The 20,909-nt window shown below is 41.0% G+C and overlaps 1 protein-coding gene across 3 annotated transcripts in view; it reads right to left on the reverse strand.

Moving 5' to 3' along the window:
• Positions 1–20,909, reverse strand: part of LOC117324656 (atrial natriuretic peptide-converting enzyme-like) — a 159,140-nt gene that overhangs the window by 13,882 nt on the left and 124,349 nt on the right. For all 3 annotated transcript variants that reach the window (XM_033880608.1, XM_033880600.1, XM_033880591.1), the window contains exons 5-12: positions 18,180–18,247; positions 17,720–17,874; positions 15,860–15,895; positions 12,178–12,414; positions 10,112–10,225; positions 3,158–3,421; positions 2,663–2,806; positions 1,665–1,772 (exon numbers count right to left, since the gene is read on the reverse strand). In XM_033880608.1, coding sequence (XP_033736499.1) covers positions 1,665–1,772; positions 2,663–2,806; positions 3,158–3,421; positions 10,112–10,225; positions 12,178–12,414; positions 15,860–15,895; positions 17,720–17,874; positions 18,180–18,247 — 1,126 coding nt within the window. The remainder of the gene's footprint in view (positions 1–1,664; positions 1,773–2,662; positions 2,807–3,157; positions 3,422–10,111; positions 10,226–12,177; positions 12,415–15,859; positions 15,896–17,719; positions 17,875–18,179; positions 18,248–20,909) is intronic.

Raw genomic sequence — 20,909 nt, forward strand, 5'->3', positions numbered from 1 at the left:
CTACAGCGCCGACAGCCTATACACTGCCTGTCACAAAGATGCTACAGCGCCGACAGCCAATACACTGCCTGTCACAAAGATACTAAAGCGCCGACAGTCTATACACTGTCTGTCACAAAGATACTACAGCGCCGACAGCTTATACACTGCCTGTCACAAAGATACTACAGCGCCGACAACCAATACACTGCCTGTCACAAAGATACTACAGCGTCGACAGCCAATACACTGCCTGTCACAAAGATGCTACAGCGCCGACAGCTTATACACTGCCTGTCACAAAGATACTACAGCGCCGACAGTCTATACACTGTCTGTCACAAAGATACTACAGCGTCGACAGCCAATACACTGTCTGTCACAAAGATGCTACAGCGCCGACAACCTATACACTGCCTGTCACAAAGATACTACAGCGCCGACAGTCTATACACTGCCTGTCACAAAGATACTACAGCGCCGACAGCCTATACACTGCCTGTCACAAAGATACTACAGCGTCGACAGCCAATACACTGTCTGTCACAAAGATACTACAGCGCCGACAACCTATACACTGCCTGTCACAAAGATACTACAGCGCCGACAGTCTATACACTGCCTGTCACAAAGATACTACAGCGCCGACAGCCTATACACTGCCTGTCACAGATACTACAGCGTCGACAGCCAATACACTGTCTGTCACAAAGATACTACAGCGCCGACAACCTATACACTGCCTGTCACAAAGATACTACAGCGCCGACAGCCTATACACTGCCTGTCACAAAGATACTACAGCGCCGACAACCTATACACTGCCTGTCACAAAGATACTACAGCGCCGACAGCCTATACACTGCCTGTCACAAAGATACTACAGCGCCGACAACCTATACACTGCCTGTCACAAAGATACTACAGCGCCGACAGCCTATACACTGTCTGTCACAAAGATACTACAGCGCCGACAGCCTATACACTGTCTGTCACAAAGATACTACATCGACAACCTATACACTGTCTGTCACAAAGATACTACAGCGCCGACAACCTATACACTGCCTGTCACAAAGATACTACAGCGCCGACAGCCTATACACTGCCTGTCACAAAGATACTACAGCGCCGACAACCTATACACTGCCTGTCACAAAGATACTACAGCGCCGACAGCCTATACACTGTCTGTCACAAAGATACTACATCGACAACCTATACACTGTCACACAAAAATATATACCTAATTGACACCAATCAAATAGAATAATTACAACGTCCTAAAATGACCGTGTACGTATCAAATATACAGCAGGAGCAAAATATATAACTCTTTCATGATCTGCAGGTGGAATTGGGAATTTCAGCTAAAATATACAACAGCTAAATCTTGTATTCATTCGATCATAATTGTTCATTATCGGCAAAATAACTGTCTTTGTAAGCGCGGTGATTTAGATAATGGTCGTAAGATATTATTCCTATTTGTGATTTTACTTTAATTTTAGTATTTGACGCTAATAATTATCCTGTACAGTGGCAATATCAGACGCATTCAATTGGAATTCATTTGGAATCTTTCCAGGTTTTACCTACTTAGTGAATCCTTTCTAATTTGATCTACTTAGTGAAAAAGGGATTTTTTGCTGAATAACAATACTATTTGTGTATGCATATCGTACCACAATGCATCTCGTCCGCCTTGTCGGCACAGTCGAGAAATCCATCACAAATCCAGGAGGGCGGAATACACGTGCTATTATCACACCGCATTTCTTTTACCTTGCAGTCTGAAAAATGAAACATAGATAACGCGCATGTATGTTTGGGTCATATCCGTTACTCAAATGTGTCTTTGATAAACGGGAGCTGTTCAACAAGAAAAAACAGGATACAACAGAACATGAGAACGTTTTATTATCGTCATCATAATTCTTTTGGAGAGTATTTCTCTATATAAGTTAGTCTTGGCCGATAACCAAGGAACCTAACCTACACAATATCCGATATTTCAAAAGACAAAATTGAAGTTAGACATTCCTCAATATTAAAATCATTTAAACATCGGCTAATGAAAAGGATCTTATATCGTTTATAGATCCATCAACTTCATGAGAATCCTAATCAATACAGTTTTATTGCTAGTTCTGAATACCTTGGAACTTTGATTTCACGTCACCTGCTGATATATTATAAACAGAACCAAACATTTTTTGTATTTACCTTTTATAAGGGGCGGTCCATGTGCCTGGGCGTAGCCTGTATTTACCTTTTATAAGGGGCGGTCCATGTGCCTGGGCGTAGCCTGTATTTACCTTTTATAAGGGGCGGTCCATGTGCCTGGGCGTAGCCTGTATTTACCTTTTATAAGGGGCGGTCCATGTGCCTGGGTGTAGCCTGTATTTACCTTCTATAAGGGGCGGTCCATGTGCCTGGGTGTAGCCTGTATTTACCTTCTATAAGGGGCGGTCCATGTGCCTGGGCGTAGCCTGTATTTACCTTCTATAAGGAGCATTTTATGCCTTGACGTACCCTATAATTACCTTCTATAAGGAGCAGTTTGTGTGCCTGGGTGTACCCTAATTCATCTTCTATAAGGGGCGGTTTGTGTGCCTGAGTGTACCCTATATTTACCTTCTATAAGGGGCGATTCGTGTACATGGGCGTACCCCATATTTACCTTCTATAAGGGGCGGTTCGTGTGCCTGGGCGTACCCCATACATACAGAGGTATCATTTACATCCGGAAATGCGGAACAGTTCAAGGTTGATGGCCATGGCGAATGGAAGATCTCCATAAATATGGAACAACGGGATTTGACACCTGTATATGAAGCAAATATATTAGATATGATATTGGCAGTTAGGTCCACCACATACATATTACAAGCTATAACACATGATATGTATGCCTATTGAAATATATCGGGTGTATATCAAAACGTTTTTATTTTACATTTTTTGCCTTACGACGGATAGCAAGCGTCTAGAGGAGGAAGATCTGAACCAGTTGACCATTCTTGCTGCCTATACGGTACGTATAATTTCCATTACTCTTTATCAATATTATTGTCCATGACTTTTGTGGTTTTATATCGCATAAATGGAAGCAAGCATCGGCATATTTCTGTTTTCAAAAGCCTTGCTTGCTTGCCTGTATTCCGTGAAACATTACCTTCACACAGACTTTTACAAGGCGGAATGGTATGCTGACCAGGAATATCACTTCCGGAACACTTTGGAACAAAAGCTGCGCATGCAAAGTAGGTGGCATGCCTGTTGCACATAGTGGCAGACTCAATGGTACCCAGTAACATAAGCATGTCGGCGGCAGACGTCTCGCCTATATTCCCGGCATAGTTTGGAAATGCCGTCTCCGTGAATCCGAGATGAACACAGCCTTCTAACATTGGATCTGTTACCTTGATACACTTCCCGGCTATAATATAGATTTAAGGAATAGATATTACCCCAATTAAAACAACGCGATATCAACATCTAGACAATGTAAGATATACTGCCACTTCTTTACAAATGACATAAATGGTATAAATATGAAGCATATCTATATAGACTAGTTCCAGACCGGTATGAATTCAAAAGAATGCCAATGATGAACTATTTACATGTATATGTTGGTTGTACATGTGTATATGTAATGGTAAAAGGTTATAACACTTTCGCTGACAAAATCAACGGATATGCAACCCTGCCTATAGTCGGTATAGATATACTTTATGGGTTGAGTAGTAACGTTATGCCCCGATAACACGAAATTCCGAACGTCACATCATTTTTATCTGATGGTGTACCTTCTTAGCCAGATAATGTGAAGTGTCACCAACGTCTCCTTATTTGTATGTGATTAGTGTTTTGTCGAGTCCTTTTGTCCATGTTACGTCGCAAACTAATACTTGATTAGACTAGGGATTCTCTGATTTTTAACAATACATCCGCCGAACTTTCATGTACATGAAGTAAACATTGCGTGGAGGACATAAGTAGTTCTCAGCTGTCATTCACTGACACTACTTGGTATATATTGCAACATAAATCGCAGGCAAGTAAAGAAGATGACGATCCGAGAACGACTGATGCGTACTAACGCTCTGATAGCATGAAACGATCGACAGCGTAGACACTCTTTATGATCTTATAACGACAACGAGATAGCTCTATATCTCTTACATACAACGACAGGCAAGGTGATCATACATCCCAATGACGTCGGGACCATAAATAATCCTACAGTCTTGACGTTGAGATATTGTTTGCGCTAAAATATATTGTAAGGGCCTGACGAGGAAGTAGGCTGATCACCTACCCTGATGTAGCTTCTGACAATGACATGGGGAGCCAACATAGTTGTCAAAAGCACACAACTCTGTTCTCGATCAATAACAATTTTAAAAGTACAATTCCAGAAATAACAACGTTGGATGACAGTAGTTACCCGATAAGATAAACTTGAGAGGAAATAGGAGACTGCAGTCTAATTTGCAGCTTTGGCCACAGGGAAAGTAATGATAATAAATGAGAGAGAAAACTAACATTTAATTTGTTTAAGCTGCAACTATTTACGTTTCTTTGTGGAACATTGTTTACTTTTGATGTTTTTAGACCATCGTTTATTTGATTCGTTTTGTTACATTGTTTACTTTTATTATATTTATAACCCAATCTTTTTTCCACTGGAAGAATGTCGATAGGAGCTTTTAGTTGTTTTGGTATGTCAGATGTGTTTAGGTATTTGGGTATGTCAGATGTGTTTAGGTGTTTGGGTATGTCAGATGTGTTTAGGTGTTTGGGTATGTCAGATGTGTTTAGGTGTTTGGGTATGTCAGATGTGTTTAGGTGTTTGGGTATGTCAGATGTGTTTAGGTGTTTGGGTATGTCAGATGTGTTTAGGTGTTTGGGTATGTCAGATGTGTTTAGGTGTTTGGGTATGTCAGATGTGTTTAGGTGTTTGGGTATGTCAGATGTGTTTAGGTGTTTGGGTATGTCAGATGTGTTTGGGTGTTTGGGTATGTCAGATGTGTTTAGGTGTTTGGGTATGTCAGATGTGTTTAGGTATTTTGGTATGTCAGATGTGTTTAGGTGTTTGTGTATGTCAGATGTGTTTATGTGTTTGGATATGTCAGATGTGTTTAAGTATGTCAGATGTGTTTAGGTGTTTGGGTATGTCAGATGTGTTTAGGTGTTTGGGTATGTCAGATGTGTTAGTTGTTTGGGTATGTCAGATGTGTTTAGGTGTTTGGGTATGTCAGATGTGTTTAGGTGTTTGGGTATGTCAGATGTGTTTAGGTGTTTGGGTATGTCAGATGTGTTTAGGTGTTTGGGTATGTCAGATGTGTTTAGGTATTTTGGTATGTCAGATGTGTTTAGGTGTTTGTGTATGTCAGATGTGTTTATGTGTTTGGATATGTCAGATGTGTTTAAGTATGTCAGATGTGTTAGTTGTTTTGGTATGTCAGATGTGTTAGTTGTTTTGGTATGTCAGATGTGTTTGGGTATGTCAGATGTGTTAAGGTGTTTTTGTATGTCAGATGTGTTTAGGTGTTTGGGTATGTCAGATGTGTTTAGGTGTTTGTGTATGTCAGATGTGTTTAGGTATTTGGGTATGTCAGATGTGTTTAGGTGTTTGGGTATGTCAGATGTGTTTAGGTGTTTGAGTATGTCAGATGTGTTTAGGTGTTTGTGTATGTCAGATGTGTTTAGGTGTTTGTGTATGTCAGATGTGTTTAGGTGTTTGGGTATGTCAGATGTGTTTAGGTGTTTGTGTATGTCAGATGTATTTAGGTGTTTGGGTATGTCAGATGTGTTTAGGTGTTTGTGTATGTCAGATGTGTTTAGGTGTTTGTGTATGTCAGATGTGTTTAGGTGTTTGGGTATGTCAGATGCGTTAGGTATTTGGGTATGTCAGATGTGTTTAGGTGTTTGTGTATGTCAGATGTATTTAGGTGTTTGGGTATGTCAGATGTGCTTAGGTGTTTGGGTATGTCAGATGTGTTAGGTGTTTTGGTATGTCAGATGTGTTTGGGTATGTGATATGTGTTTATGTGTTTGGGTATGTCAGATGTGTTTAGGTGTTTGGGTATGTCAGATGTGTTTAGGTGTTTGGGTATGTCAGATGTGCTTAGGTGTTTGGGTATGTCAGATGTGTTTAGGTATTGGGGTATGTCAGATGTGTTTAGGTGTTTGGGTATGTCAGATGTGTTTAGGTGTTTGGTGTGTCACATACGTTTAGGTGTTTGTGTATGTCAGATGCGTTTAGATGTTTGGGTATGTTATATGTGTTTAGGTGTTTGGGTATGTCAGATGTGTTTAGGTGTTTAGGTGTTTGGGTATGTCAGATGTGTTAGGTGTTTGGGTATGTCAGATGTGTTTAGGTATGTCAGATGTGTTTAGGTGTTTGTGTATGTCAGATGTGTTTAGGTGTTTAGGTGTTTGGGTATGTCAGATGTGTTAGGTGTTTGGGTATGTCAGATGTGTTTAGGTATGTCAGATGTGTTTAGGTGTTTGTGTATGTCAGATGTGTTTGGGTATGTCAGATGTGTTTAGGTGTTTGTGTATGTCAGATGTGTTTAGGTGTTTGGGTATGTCAGATGTGTTTAGTTGTTTGGGTATGTCAGATGTGTTTAGGTGTTTGGGTATGTCAGATGTGTTTAGGTGTTTGTGTATGTCAGATGCGTTAGGTATTTGGGTATGTGAGATGTGTTAGGTGTTTGTGTATGTCAGATGTGTTTAGGTGTTTGTGTATGTCAGATGTGTTTAGGTGTTTGTGTATGTCAGATGTGTTTAGGTGTTTGGGTATGTCAGATGTGTTTAGGTATTTGGGTATGTCAGATGTGTTTAGGTGTTTGTGTATGTCAGATGTGTTTAGGTGTTTGGTGTGTCACATACGTTTAGGTGTTTGGGTATGTCAGATGCGTTAGGTATTTGGGTATGTCAGATGTGTTTAGGTGTTTGTGTATGTTATATGTATTTAGGTGTTTGGGTATGTCAGATGTGCTTAGGTGTTTGGGTATGTCAGATGTGTTAGGTGTTTGGGTATGTCAGATGTGTTTAGGTGTTTGTGTATGTCAGATGTGTTTAGGTGTTTGGGTATGTCAGATGCGTTAGGTATTTGGGTATGTCAGATGTGTTTAGGTGTTTGTGTATGTCAGATGTATTTAGGTGTTTGGGTATGTCAGATGTGCTTAGGTGTTTGGGTATGTCAGATGTGTTAGGTGTTTTGGTATGTCAGATGTGTTTGGGTATGTGATATGTGTTTATGTGTTTGGGTATGTCAGATGTGTTTAGGTGTTTGGGTATGTCAGATGTGTTTAGGTGTTTGGGTATGTCAGATGTGCTTAGGTGTTTGGGTATGTCAGATGTGTTTAGGTATTGGGGTATGTCAGATGTGTTTAGGTGTTTGGGTATGTCAGATGTGTTTAGGTGTTTGGTGTGTCACATACGTTTAGGTGTTTGTGTATGTCAGATGCGTTTAGATGTTTGGGTATGTTATATGTGTTTAGGTGTTTGGGTATGTCAGATGTGTTTAGGTGTTTAGGTGTTTGGGTATGTCAGATGTGTTAGGTGTTTGGGTATGTCAGATGTGTTTAGGTATGTCAGATGTGTTTAGGTGTTTGTGTATGTCAGATGTGTTTAGGTGTTTAGGTGTTTGGGTATGTCAGATGTGTTAGGTGTTTGGGTATGTCAGATGTGTTTAGGTATGTCAGATGTGTTTAGGTGTTTGTGTATGTCAGATGTGTTTGGGTATGTCAGATGTGTTTAGGTGTTTGTGTATGTCAGATGTGTTTAGGTGTTTGGGTATGTCAGATGTGTTTAGTTGTTTGGGTATGTCAGATGTGTTTAGGTGTTTGGGTATGTCAGATGTGTTTAGGTGTTTGTGTATGTCAGATGCGTTAGGTATTTGGGTATGTGAGATGTGTTAGGTGTTTGTGTATGTCAGATGCGTTAGGTATTTGTGTATGTCAGATGTGTTTAGGTGTTTGTGTATGTCAGATGTGTTTAGGTGTTTGTGTATGTCAGATGTGTTTAGGTATTTGGGTATGTCAGATGTGTTTAGGTGTTTGTGTATGTCAGATGTGTTTAGGTGTTTGGTGTGTCACATACGTTTAGGTGTTTGGGTATGTCAGATGCGTTAGGTATTTGGGTATGTCAGATGTGTTTAGGTGTTTGTGTATGTTATATGTATTTAGGTGTTTGGGTATGTCAGATGTGCTTAGGTGTTTGGGTATGTCAGATGTGTTAGGTGTTTGGGTATGTCAGATGTGTTTAGGTGTTTGTGTATGTCAGATGTGTTTAGGTGTTTGGGTATGTCAGATGTGTTTAGGTGTTTGGGTATGTCAGATGTGTTTAGGTGTTTGTGTATGTCAGATGCGTTTAGGTGTTTAGGTATGTCAGATGTGTTTAGGTGTTTGTGTATGTCAGATGTGTTTAGGTGTTTGTGTATGTCAGATGCGTTTAGATGTTTGGGTATGTAAGATACGTTTATGTGTTTGGCCAACCAGCCCTAGGGTCAGTCAGGGCCAACATGTGCATACCATCAAACGTTCATCACATGCTAATAATTCTAACCAAGTTAAAAATACTTTTGGTTTGAATTAATTCCAATAGAAATTTAAGAAATGATAGCCAAAAATGTAAAGGTTACTCCCTCCCCAGTGGTTAACATGAAATCCCTCGGTCATGATATTCGCAATTTTAGTAATGCACCTTAACACCCTACCATCTATGAAGAGTATGAGAAGATTTTCTTCCAAAATGTACAGTCATGTTGACCCATTTTTGCCCTGCCCTTCAGTCCCCTGGGGGTTGGGGACCATATGACTCACAATGCTTGTTAACCTTTGACCATAAAAGGCTACTGCAAGATTTCATTGTAATTGGTTTACAGATTTCATTGTAATTGGTTTACAGATTTCATTGTAATTGGTTAACAGATTTCATTGTAATTGTTGCCCTGCAGGTAGGGCGTAAAAATTGTACCTGCTGCCCCCATTGCATGATCGTAAGAGGCGACTAAATTTGGGATCTTATCTTTTCTCTTCTTTCTGAACAACTTTCTTCTTCCTAATGTCTCCCTTGACAATGCCTCACTTTTGGTCTTCAGTTGAGCGTTCGCCCCTGTGAGGAAGGCTTTGGGTTCTGTCCCCTGGCCATACCAGAGTCTTTAAAAATGGTAGTTGCTGCTCCTGCTTAGCGCTCAGCATATTAGGAGTGGGACGACTGGTTCGCCCGTTGTCAGTATAATGTGACCGGGTGGAGTGTGCTGCTGGGTGTCTTCGGCAGTATGCTTCAGTGAGGCAGCACTATAAATCGGCAGAAGTTCCGGCCTATCATAAGGAGACTTAACACGAACATACCGCAGCCTTCCAAAACACACATTCGCACTCAACACACGCATGCATGTCGCACGCACGGGAGGCCGTCCTTAAATGACCTTAGCTGTTAATAGGACGTTAAACAAAATAAACCAAACCAAACCAGTCATTGTAATTGGTTAACAGATTTCTGAGAAGAAGTCGAAAATTTAAATCGGATACGGACGGACGACGGTGGACAAAAATTACTTAGAATAGGTCACTTGATACTTCGTCTCAGATGAACAATAGGTTTACATTTATTTGAAATTAACTTATCAAAAATGAATTAAAGATAATACCGTGTGGGAGTAATTAAACCCGTGTCTGAGATTCACACTTCGCAAACACGGCTCCGTTTGCGATCGTTGTCGAACCGAAGTCAGAAAGTCCATAAGACGGTATTAGACGTGTTTCAGACAGGATATCACAATTGCATATTACCAATGTCATAAAATATTTATAGCTATTCTGGGACATTTTCGTCATGTTGGTAAAGTACAAAGGATAGAAATTATATGACCCAACCAACATGATATTTAAGAGTGTGACGCTTCGATGACTACACTGTCACCTTTTCCAGGCTAATGACCAATGTGAAGCGTACTGGCATTGTCTTATGTAGTGTCCGAGATGGTAAAAGATTCGATCTACTCTGAAGGATGTTTCGTCTTAATCATGATCCTATTGACACAAAGTCCTATCAGATATATTATGTAAAGCTGCAAATCGAGAAGTAGACAGAAACAAAGCTGGCTTACGTGTATAGGGGTTACGTCGACACACGGATGGATCCATGGAATCTGGTAAAGAACTACACTGTATGGGCCAAGAGAAATTACTGGGATAATGTCCATCACAGTTCTTCTGGACATCTGTAACACAAAACAGAAGTTCATTCCGATAATGTTTTTCGTCATTGAAGTAAAAACGAAGACGAAATCTTTCCCAAAACAGTAAAACTAAAGTCGGTGATTTAGGAACTCTGGTAAACGTCATACAGATTATGGTTTCCACTGTTAGAAGGGAGTTCCTATAGATTGTGGTTTCCACTGTTAGAAGGGAGTTCCTATAGATTGTGGTTTACACTGTTAGAAGGGAGTTCCTATAGATTGTGGTTTCCACTGTTAGAAGAGAGTTCCTATAGATTGTGGTTTCCACTGTTAGAAGAGAGTTCCTACAGATTGTGGTTTCCACTGTTAGAAGGGAGTTCCTATAGATTGTGGTTTCCACTGTTAGAAGGGAGTTCCTATAGATTGTGGTTTCCACTGTTAGAAGGAAGTTCCTATAGATTGTGGTTTCCACTGTTAGAAGGGAGTTCCTATAGATTGTGGTTTCCACTGTCAGAAGGGAGTTCCTATAGATTGTGGTTTCCACTGTTAGAAGGGAGTTCCTATAGATTGTGGTTTCCACTGTTAGAAAGAAGTTCCTACAGATTGTGGTTTCCACTGTTAGAAGGGAGTTCCTATAGATTGTGGTTTCCACTGTTAGAATGGAGTTCCTATAGATTGTGGTTTCCACTGTTAGAAGGGAGTTCCTATAGATTATGGTTTCCACTGTTAGAAGGAAGTTCCTAGAGATTGTGGTTTCCACTGTTAGAAGGGAGTTCCTATAGATTGTGGTTTCCACTGTTAGAAGGGAGTTCCTATAGATTGTGGTTTCCACTGTTAGAAGGGAGTTCCTATAGATTGTGGTTTCCACTGTTAGAAGGGAGTTCCTATAGATTGTGGTTTCCACTGTTAGAAGGGAGTTCCTATAGATTGTGGTTTCCACTGTTAGAAGGGAGTTCCTATAGATTGTGGTTTCCACTGATAGAAGGGAGTTCCTATAGATTGTGGTTTCCACTGTTAGAAGGGAGTTCCTATAGATTGTGGTTTCCACTGTTAGAAGGGAGTTCCTACAGATTGTGGTTTCCACTGTTAGAAGGGAGTTCCTATAGATTGTGGTTTCGACTGTTAGAAGGGAGTTTCTATAGATTGTGGTTTCCACTGTTAGAAGGGAGTTCCTACAGATTGTGGTTTCCACTGTTAGAAGGGAGTTCCTATAGATTGTGGTTTCGACTGTTAGAAGGGAGTTTCTATAGATTGTGGTTTCCACTGTTAGAAGGGAGTTCCTATAGATTGTGGTTTTCACCGTTAGAAGGGAGTTCCTATAGATTGTGGTTTCCAATGTTAGAAGGGAGTTCCTATATATTGTGGTTTCCACCGTTAGAAGGGAGTTCCTATAGATTGTGGTTTCTACTGTTAGAAGGGAATTCCTATAGATTGTGGTTTCCACTGTTAGAAGGGAGTTCCTACAGATTGTGGTTTCCACTGTTAGAAGGGAATTCCTATAGATTGTGGTTTCCACTGTTAGAAGGGAGTTCCTATAGATTGTGGTTTCCACTGTTAGAAGGGAGTTCCTACAGATTGTGGTTTCCACTGTTAGAAGGGAGTTCCTATAGATTGTGGTTTCCACTGTTAGAAGGGAGTTCCTATAGATTGTGGTTTCCACTGTTAGAAGGGAGTTCCTATAGATTGTGGTTTCCACTGTTAGAAGGAAGTTCCTACAGATTGTGGTTTCCACTGTTAGAAGGGAGTTCCTATAGATTGTGGTTTCCACTGTTAGAAGGAAGTTCCTATAGATTGTGGTTTTCACCGTTAGAAGAGAGTTCCTATAGATTTTTCGTTCGACTGTTAGAAAGGGAATTCCTATAGATTGTTGTTTCGACTGTTAGAAGGGAGTTTCTAAATATTTGGGTTTCCACTGTCAGAGGTGGGGGATAGTAGAATAACCCTAGGATTGTCTTAAGATATATCTTAATGTTTTGAGCAGTCCCTATGTTTACCTTCACAGTAGTCCCGACACGGCGGTATGGTACGGCCTCCAACACACTCGGGGGCCCACGCGGAACACCAGAAGTCGCTGGCGTAGTCGTAGCAGGGGAATGTGAAGAGATCGCCGTATGTTGACAGTGCAGTCATGGCCTGTTGTTCGGACATATGACCGAGGAGGTTTGGATACATGGTCTGGTGGTACGTTGTGGCGTTCTGACACGCCGGTAAGGTTATGGGTGAACACTGGCCTGAATGATGTAAAATATAGGACAATGTCACAACCCAAACATAGATATCAACAGAGAACACGTTATATAACAACACTGGTCAGCGTACTCCTATACGTATATGAGGTCTTATTCCACCTGATTACATTGGTGGATATTGCGACCTCATATCCCCTCAGCGTGTTTTTCTTGTAGCTGCCAGCGCCCTGATTCTAGGGCGCGACGAAAAAGTGTCATAAACCATCTAAAACGATAATTTATGTTAACAAATATGTGTACGCTTACTTGTTGATGAAGTATCAATCCATTTATGCACAAACTGTTGATGGACACCTCTTAAATATAATAATATCCACAATAATTCACTTGCAACCTACTGTGTTAAATATTGGGTCACTGAAACAACTTTGCCGTTCCGGTTATTATAAAATACGGAATGCAAATAAAACGGAAAACGTAGCGTAACATTTTCACAGCGTTTCGTTTGTTGCGTCTATTTCAACTCCATATTTGGATAAACCGGAAATAACCTCGAGAGGTCATAATCAAAACAAGTATGGCGGTATATACAAATGTGACCTACGCTTAAACGACAAAAGAGGCTAATAATCACTGATCTTGGATATAGATATGGGCACACGTTGTGTGACTTTGTGTATTTATGATAGATAAATAGAATAAGGTAGGTCAGATCATATGAAATGTGAGTAAAGATAACTTTTAAACGACTTTAATTAGGTGGGTCACAGCAACAGGTTTTATGTGCGGTGGTGATTAGAGGTTACATGACAGCCTGTCAAAAGTTTCCTGTCGTGTACACCTCTAATATTATTGGAGTATGGTCAGCGTATCAGGAATATTAACACTAGACAAGGTAGCAAACAAATTGCAAGAACATTTACTATGAAGAAGGTGTCAGGAGAATCGTCATAGACACCAAACAATCAACTTGTCTGTGAATTCACATACGATAAGGTAACACAATTTAACATGCGATCTCCATAAATACATACACGTAACATATGGGTGTCATGGACAGAGAATACACTGGAATTGTGACAAACTACTGTTTGGATTACCTTTCTTCTGCACTAGTGTATAGTCTATTGTGATCAATGATTGGTGATTGGATATTTATCGGTAACTAAGATCGGTGATTGGATATTTATCGGTAACTAAGATCGGTGATTGGATATTTATCGGTAACTAAGATCGGTGATGGGATATTTATCGGTAACTAAGATCGGTGATGGGATATTTATCGGTAACTAAGATCGGTGATTGGATATCTATCGGTAACTAAGATCGGTGATTGGATATCTATCGGTAACTAAGAACGGTGATGGGATATATATCGGTAACTAAGATCGGTGATTGGATATTTATCGGTAACTAAGATCGGTGATTGGATATCTATCGGTAACTAAGATCGGTGATTGGATATTTATCGGTAAATAAGATCGGTGATGGGATATTTATCTGTAACTAATATTGGTGATGGGATATTAATCGGTAACTAAGATCGGTGATTGGATATTTATCGGTAACTAAGATCGTTGATTGAATATTTATCGGTAACTAAGATCGGTGATGGGATATTTATCGGTAACTAAGATCGGTGATTGGATATCTATCGGTAACTAAGATCGGTGATGGGATATCTATCGGTAACTAATATCGGTGATTGGATATCTATCGGTAACTAAGATCGGTGATTGGATATCTATCGGTAGCTAAGATCGGTGATTGGATATTTATCGGTAACTAAGATCGGTGATTGGATATTTATCGGTAACTAAGATCGGCGATGGCATATTTATCTGTAACTAATATTGGTGACGGGATGTTTATCACTGATGAAGAGGGGTATTGAAATCATTACAATTAAATATGATTGTTAATAGAAAGTTTATCACTAATTAAGATTGTGTTATGATGCTTATTGCGGACTAATATGGTAATATCGCTTATGAAGATATTATACAATTATCGACCTGTTTTCAGGTGAATACGATGAAGGCCGGGGGAAATGTCATTTTCGAGTGTCATAGGATTGGGTAGATAATAGTGATCGACTGGAAAAAAGTTCAAAATGATAATAAATAAGACAAAATCAGCAATGAATTCAAACTTCGTCATTTACTATTGCTTAAAATTGAACAGAACGTAAATATAACAACATTTACGAATTTTGTCTGCTTAACTCTGTCTGGGAGCACATACATACATGTAGGCCTATATGTAAGCATACGTGTTTGACGTCACGGATTGTGGGAAAGTCCCTTTTTACTATATTTGGGTACGAACTCGAGTTGTTGGATTGTTATATCATCCTGAATCCGGATTCGGGGTTGATGAAATATTTGAGCAAAGTGAGAATGTTTAGAATTGGCCATTCAGGAAAGGGGATAAATCATAGCAATATAATAAATTAAGATGTATGCCGTTAACTAAGATGGGTGACATTGCTTATTAAGATTATGAAGATGTTTGTCTTTAACTATCGCTTATGAAAATGTATTTAGATGTTTGTCGTTAACTAAGATGGGCGATACGCTGATGAAGGTGTGTTAAGATGTTTGTCGTTAACTAAGATGGGCGATACGCTGATGAAGGTGTGTTAAGATGTTTGTCGTTAACTAAGATGGGCGATACGCTTATGAAGGTGTGTTAAGATGTTTGTCGTTAACTAAGATGGGCGATACGCTGATGAAGGTGTGTTAAGATGTTTGTCGTTAACTAAGATGGGCGATACGCTGATGAAGGTGTGTTAAGATGTTTGTCGTTAACTAAGATGGGCGATACGCTTATGAAGGTGTGTTAAGATGTTTGTCGTTAACTAAGATGGGCGATACGCTGATGAAGGTGTGTTAAGATGTTTGTCGTTAACTAAGATGGGCGATACGCTGATGAAGGTGTGTTAAGATGTTTGTCGTTAACTAAGATGGGCGATACGCTTATGAAGAAGATAGGTATATAGATTCTTGTCGTTAACTAAGATTTATATTAAGATGTTTATTATTACCTAAGATTCTTACTTTTGATTAAGATGATCACTATATATTAATTATCCATCCTTTTTAGAACATGTATCGTTGGCATGCCTTGAACCTTAATTGTGCCCTTTATAGATTATTATAATACGTATCGTAAAGTGATAATTCCTAGAATTTAAAATCACTTTTAAGTTCTTATTTGCACTTGTCAGGTACTTCTTCGCGGTCTGATGTTTTATATGTTTGTATCGAGTGACCGTAAAATAAATGGAACTGTCGTCAGGAGTCTAGCGCTTCTCATTTCTCCTCTTAAATTCGTTTGTATTGAACACGTTGGAAGTCATAGAAGGACGAAATACCTGCATGGAAAAGTTTTCTTCATAATCGGCACTGTACAGTCCGCAAACTGTGATAGGATGTACCGATACCACGGGAACTACATTCGCTGTATGACCAATATAAACACCTACCTGAGGGTGGAGCTTGAGTTGTAGTAGGGGCGATAGCTGTAAATAAAACAAAGGGGCTGAAAATATCAGGTAAGATTAATCTAGACACTGAATAGGAATTGTTAGTTGTACAAGGATGCCAGTTTCGTGTCGTCAGAAATCAAATTTTGTTTCTATTTCACATGAGGACATAAAATACACGTTTATTACAACATCAGATAGTGCAATGATAGGCAATAAGCAAACCTTTAAACAATAAACAAACTTTTAAACCATAGATACACCTTTAAACAATAGATACAATGGAATCATAGCGAATACACATATTACAATACCAGATAGTGTAATGATAGACAATAAATTAACTTTTTACGATAACAATACCAGATACATATATTTGGGCAATAGGAAATGAGTACAGTTAGTGCAGTATAAAAATATGGAATAACAAATAGACAGGTATTATCTCTAAAGTACCTTATACACAATGATACGATACATATATTGCTTATTTCAAATGTTCTTGGTTACCAACTTTTAACTCGGAAGTTTTTTTACGCTCAGACCAAGGGCATCTCGGCCATATTGCTTTGGGATTTAAAACACCCGCCGTTTTGATTGACTACTAAGCACTGTTAACCGATTTCTATGTCCCGAAACCATATTGCCTTGTCACGTGATATACGATCAGCTGAACATACTCAAGCAATATATCAAAACAGAAAATTATATGTTATAAATCGAATCAATGTATGTCGCCCTTTTGGATTCTCATCTGGCATCGATCACTAACTCGACTAATTAAGAAATGGGCACCATGACAACGGGTAACACCTTTGTCTCGTCTCAATCAGACAGTGACACCCCGGGCTTCCCCAGGAGAGGCGGGACTCCCAGTGACCACTGTCTCTGTTCGCTAATGATAAGGTTCTGATATGTGCAAATGTCATGGCCGTATTTTGTTCAGCTGCGACCTGTTCCCAAAGGCGGTCCCGTTATACTGCACTGGTATACAAATTACACGTGGAATCTATATCCCGTGTACGGTAATGATACGTGCCCTTAGTATTATAGGTCTAGGTCTTTTAAACTCTGTAGCAAATGGGAAAGGCCTAGTAGGTCAGTAACGAATTTCTATAGAAAAAAATCACGTTCGATGATGACACCACTGGCACCGCCTCAGGATCTCAGCTAGACCGACCATCTCACATACAGTAAAGCACTATGGAACTCGGTGACAATATCGTTATTCTCCCTTACTTTAGTTACTGAAATGTGTTCTTTATTACTGTCTGTAGGTATCCAAGACAGGTGATAATCAAGGCTCCATCCTAACCTCTATTTAAACATCTTCGTGACATTATCTCTGTATAACGTTTGTAATTACTGAAGTGTTTATCGTAAAGGTCGCGATATACCCGACTCGCAGGTGGTACTGATGAATGTTCACGGACTTACAGACTTCATAATATAACGTAACCAACAGGAAAAACTGCAGCAGCGACGTCGGAATTGTACTGTACCTATTGTGATGTTACCATTTCTAGACAGTAACATACTTACTTCTCCTAAATCTATATGGTATATTGAATTTGATTCGAGATTTAATATCTTGTAATATCATGACTTTTGAGAAAGATTGGACAAGGTTTCGAGAGAGGCGATGCAATCATGACTTTATTTAGAAATAATTTCCTAAAGCGGCATGACGTTTGCCTGTTGTTTATCGTTTAAAACAAAATATTGCCATTTTCTCGACATTATGTTGGATTTGCCGCTTTGTTTCCCCGGTATTGTTTATTCACAGACTGCTGAGACTACAGGCGGATACCTGTGATAGGAACTGATGTACAGTAAGTAGTCCCATAGGATGGTACTTACCTTGAGCATGTATTGTGACGGAGTTGATATCGGTAGTGAAAAGGTCGCCGTCCAGAGGACGTTTGAGCAGTGATGATATGAATGGTTCCGAGTCTGACGTCACACTGATGGGCGGTGAGAAATGGAGGGTGAAGGTCACAATAACACTACCAGACCTGTCATAGTGATATGGGTTAAGTTAGTGACAACATGACAATTAAATCAAATGTAGCAAACGATAACATGTTCTGACATATTTCAATCCCGATCATATAAAACATTTGTTATGCTCAAAGCAAGTTTATTCGCGGAGTTATCCAGTATTAAATTAAAAAGGATGTCTTATACATATTTTAATGTTCATGAATGCATCAGTCATTCTCATCCATGTACAAAAAAGGAAAAAGAGCAGCGAGGTCAGGTTAACGTGCACTGTAATATAGAGAGGAAACACGTACCCGTTGACGACGGGATTACTTACATGATGGAGTCGATCTCCGTACGGTTATACTGCACGCTGTATCTACTGTTTTGAAAAACTAACTGCATCTGAAATTAGAAAAAAAAACACCAGTATTGTTTTGAAAAACCAACTGCATCTGAATTGAAAAAAAACAGGTTAACACAACTAGAGGCCCATGAGCCTAAATGGTCATTTGACAAACACTTTCAGCAGGGATGTGCCCCTCCTTTATATGAATCATGACTGTCCGCCTATATTGATGTTTAAAAAAAAATGGTCGTAATCTATTTAGGCATTAAGGAGAAGTAGCGTTATAAAGAAGAAAAATCAGCCAAAAGTGTCCCCTTTTGGGGCACCGCCCCTGTGTGCCAAGGGGTCGAACCAGCCTCATTTATATGAATTATGATTTTCAGACCAGCTTTGGTTAAAATCTGGTTTGGCGGTAAGAAGAAGTAGTGATTTGAAAGTAAAAGTTTAGGCATGACGCCCTGCGACGGACGAAACACGATAGCTTTATGTCATCCCAAACCTTCGGGTCAAATGACTTAAAAAGTAGATGGGAAGCGTGTGATGTCAGCTATACCGGGACCATACCATCCCAATGTCAGCTATAACGTGACCATACCCATCCCGATGTCAGTTATACCGGGACCATACCATCCCGATGTCAGTTATACCGGGACCATACCCATCCCGATGTCAGTTATACCGGGACCATACCCATCCCGATGTCAGCTATACCGGGACCATACCCATCCCGATGTAAGCTATACCGTGACCATACCATCCCGATGTCAGCTATAACGTGACCATACCCATCCCGATGTGAGCTATAACGTGACCATACCATCCCGATGTAAGCTATACCAGGACCATACCCATCCCGATATAAGTTATACCGGGACCATACCCATCCCGATGTCAGCTATACCGGGACCATACCATCCCGATGTGAGCTATAACGTGACCACACCCATCCCGATGTAAGCTATACCGTGACCATACCCATCCCGATGTCAGTTATACCGGGACCATACCCATCCCGATGTCAGCTATACCGGGACCATACCATCCCGATGTCAGTTATACTGGGACCATACCCATCCCGATGTCAGTTATACCGGGACCATACCATCCCGATGTCAGCTATACCGGGACCATACCCATCCCGATGTCAGCTATACCGGGACCGTACCATCCCGATGTCAGTTATACCGGGACCATACCCATCCCGATGTCAGCTACAGCGGGACCGTACCATCCCGATGTCAGTTATACCGGGACCATACCCATCCCGATGTCAGTTATACCGGGACCATACCACCCCGATGTCAGCTATACCGGGACCATACCATCCCGATGTCAGTTATACCGGGACCATAACCATCCCGATGTCAGCTACACCGGGACCATACCACCCCGATGTCAGCTATACCGGGACCATACCATCCCGATGTCAGTTATACCGGGACCATACCATCCCGATGTAAGCTATACCGGGACCATACCATCCCGATGACAGCTATACGGGGACCATACCCATCCCGATGTCAGCTATACCGGGACCATAGCATCCCGATATCAGCTATACCGGACCATACCATCCCGATGTCAGTTATACCGGGACCATACCATCCCGATGTCAGTTATACCGGGACCATACCATCCCGATGACAGCTATATCGGGACCATACCATCCCGATGTCAGTTATACCGGGACCATACCATCCCGATGTCAGCTATAACGTGACCATAGCCATCCCGATGTAAGCTATACCGGGACCATACCCATCCCGATGTAAGCTATACCGGGACCATACCATCCCGATGTCAGTTATACCGGGACCATACCATCCCGATGTCAGTTATACCGGGACCATACCATCCCGATGACAGCTATACCGGGACCATACCATCCCGATGTCAGTTATACCGGGACCATACCATCCCGATGTCAGCTATAACGTGACCATAGCCATCCCGATGTAAGCTATACCGGGACCATACCATCCCGATATCAGTTATACCGGGACCATACCATCCCGGTGTCAGCTATACCGGGACCATACCATCCCGATGTCAGCTATACCACGACCATACCATCCCGATGTCAGCCGGGACCATACCATCCCGATGACAGCCGGGACCATACCCATCCCGATGTCAGCCGGGACCATACCATCCCGATGTCAGCTATACCACGACCATACCATCCCGATGTCAGCCGGGACCATACCCATCCCGATGTCAGCCGGGACCATACCATCCCGATGTCAGCTATACCAGTACCCTACCATCCCGATGTCAGCTATACCGTGACCACACCCATCCCGATGTCAGCTATACCGTGACCATACCATCCCGATGTCAGTTATACCGGGACCATACCCATCCCGATGTCAGTTATACCGGGACCATACCCATCCCGATGTAAGAGTTACCAAGACCATACCCATCCCGATATCAGAGATACCAAGACCATACCATCCTGATGTCAGATATACCGGGACCATAGCCATCCCGATGTCAGCTATACCGGGACCATACCATCCCGATGTCAGTTATACCGGGACCATACCATCCCGATGTCAGTTATACCGGGACCATACACATCCCGATGTCAGCCGGGACCATACCCATGCCGATGTCAGCCAGGACCATACCCATCCCGATGTCAGCTATACCGTGACCATACCATCCCGATGTCAGCCGGGACCATATCCATCCCGATGTAAGCCGGGACCATAC

This window comes from Pecten maximus, chromosome 1 (genome assembly GCF_902652985.1).
Source record: "Pecten maximus chromosome 1, xPecMax1.1, whole genome shotgun sequence".
NCBI classification, from domain to species: domain Eukaryota; kingdom Metazoa; phylum Mollusca; class Bivalvia; order Pectinida; family Pectinidae; genus Pecten; species Pecten maximus.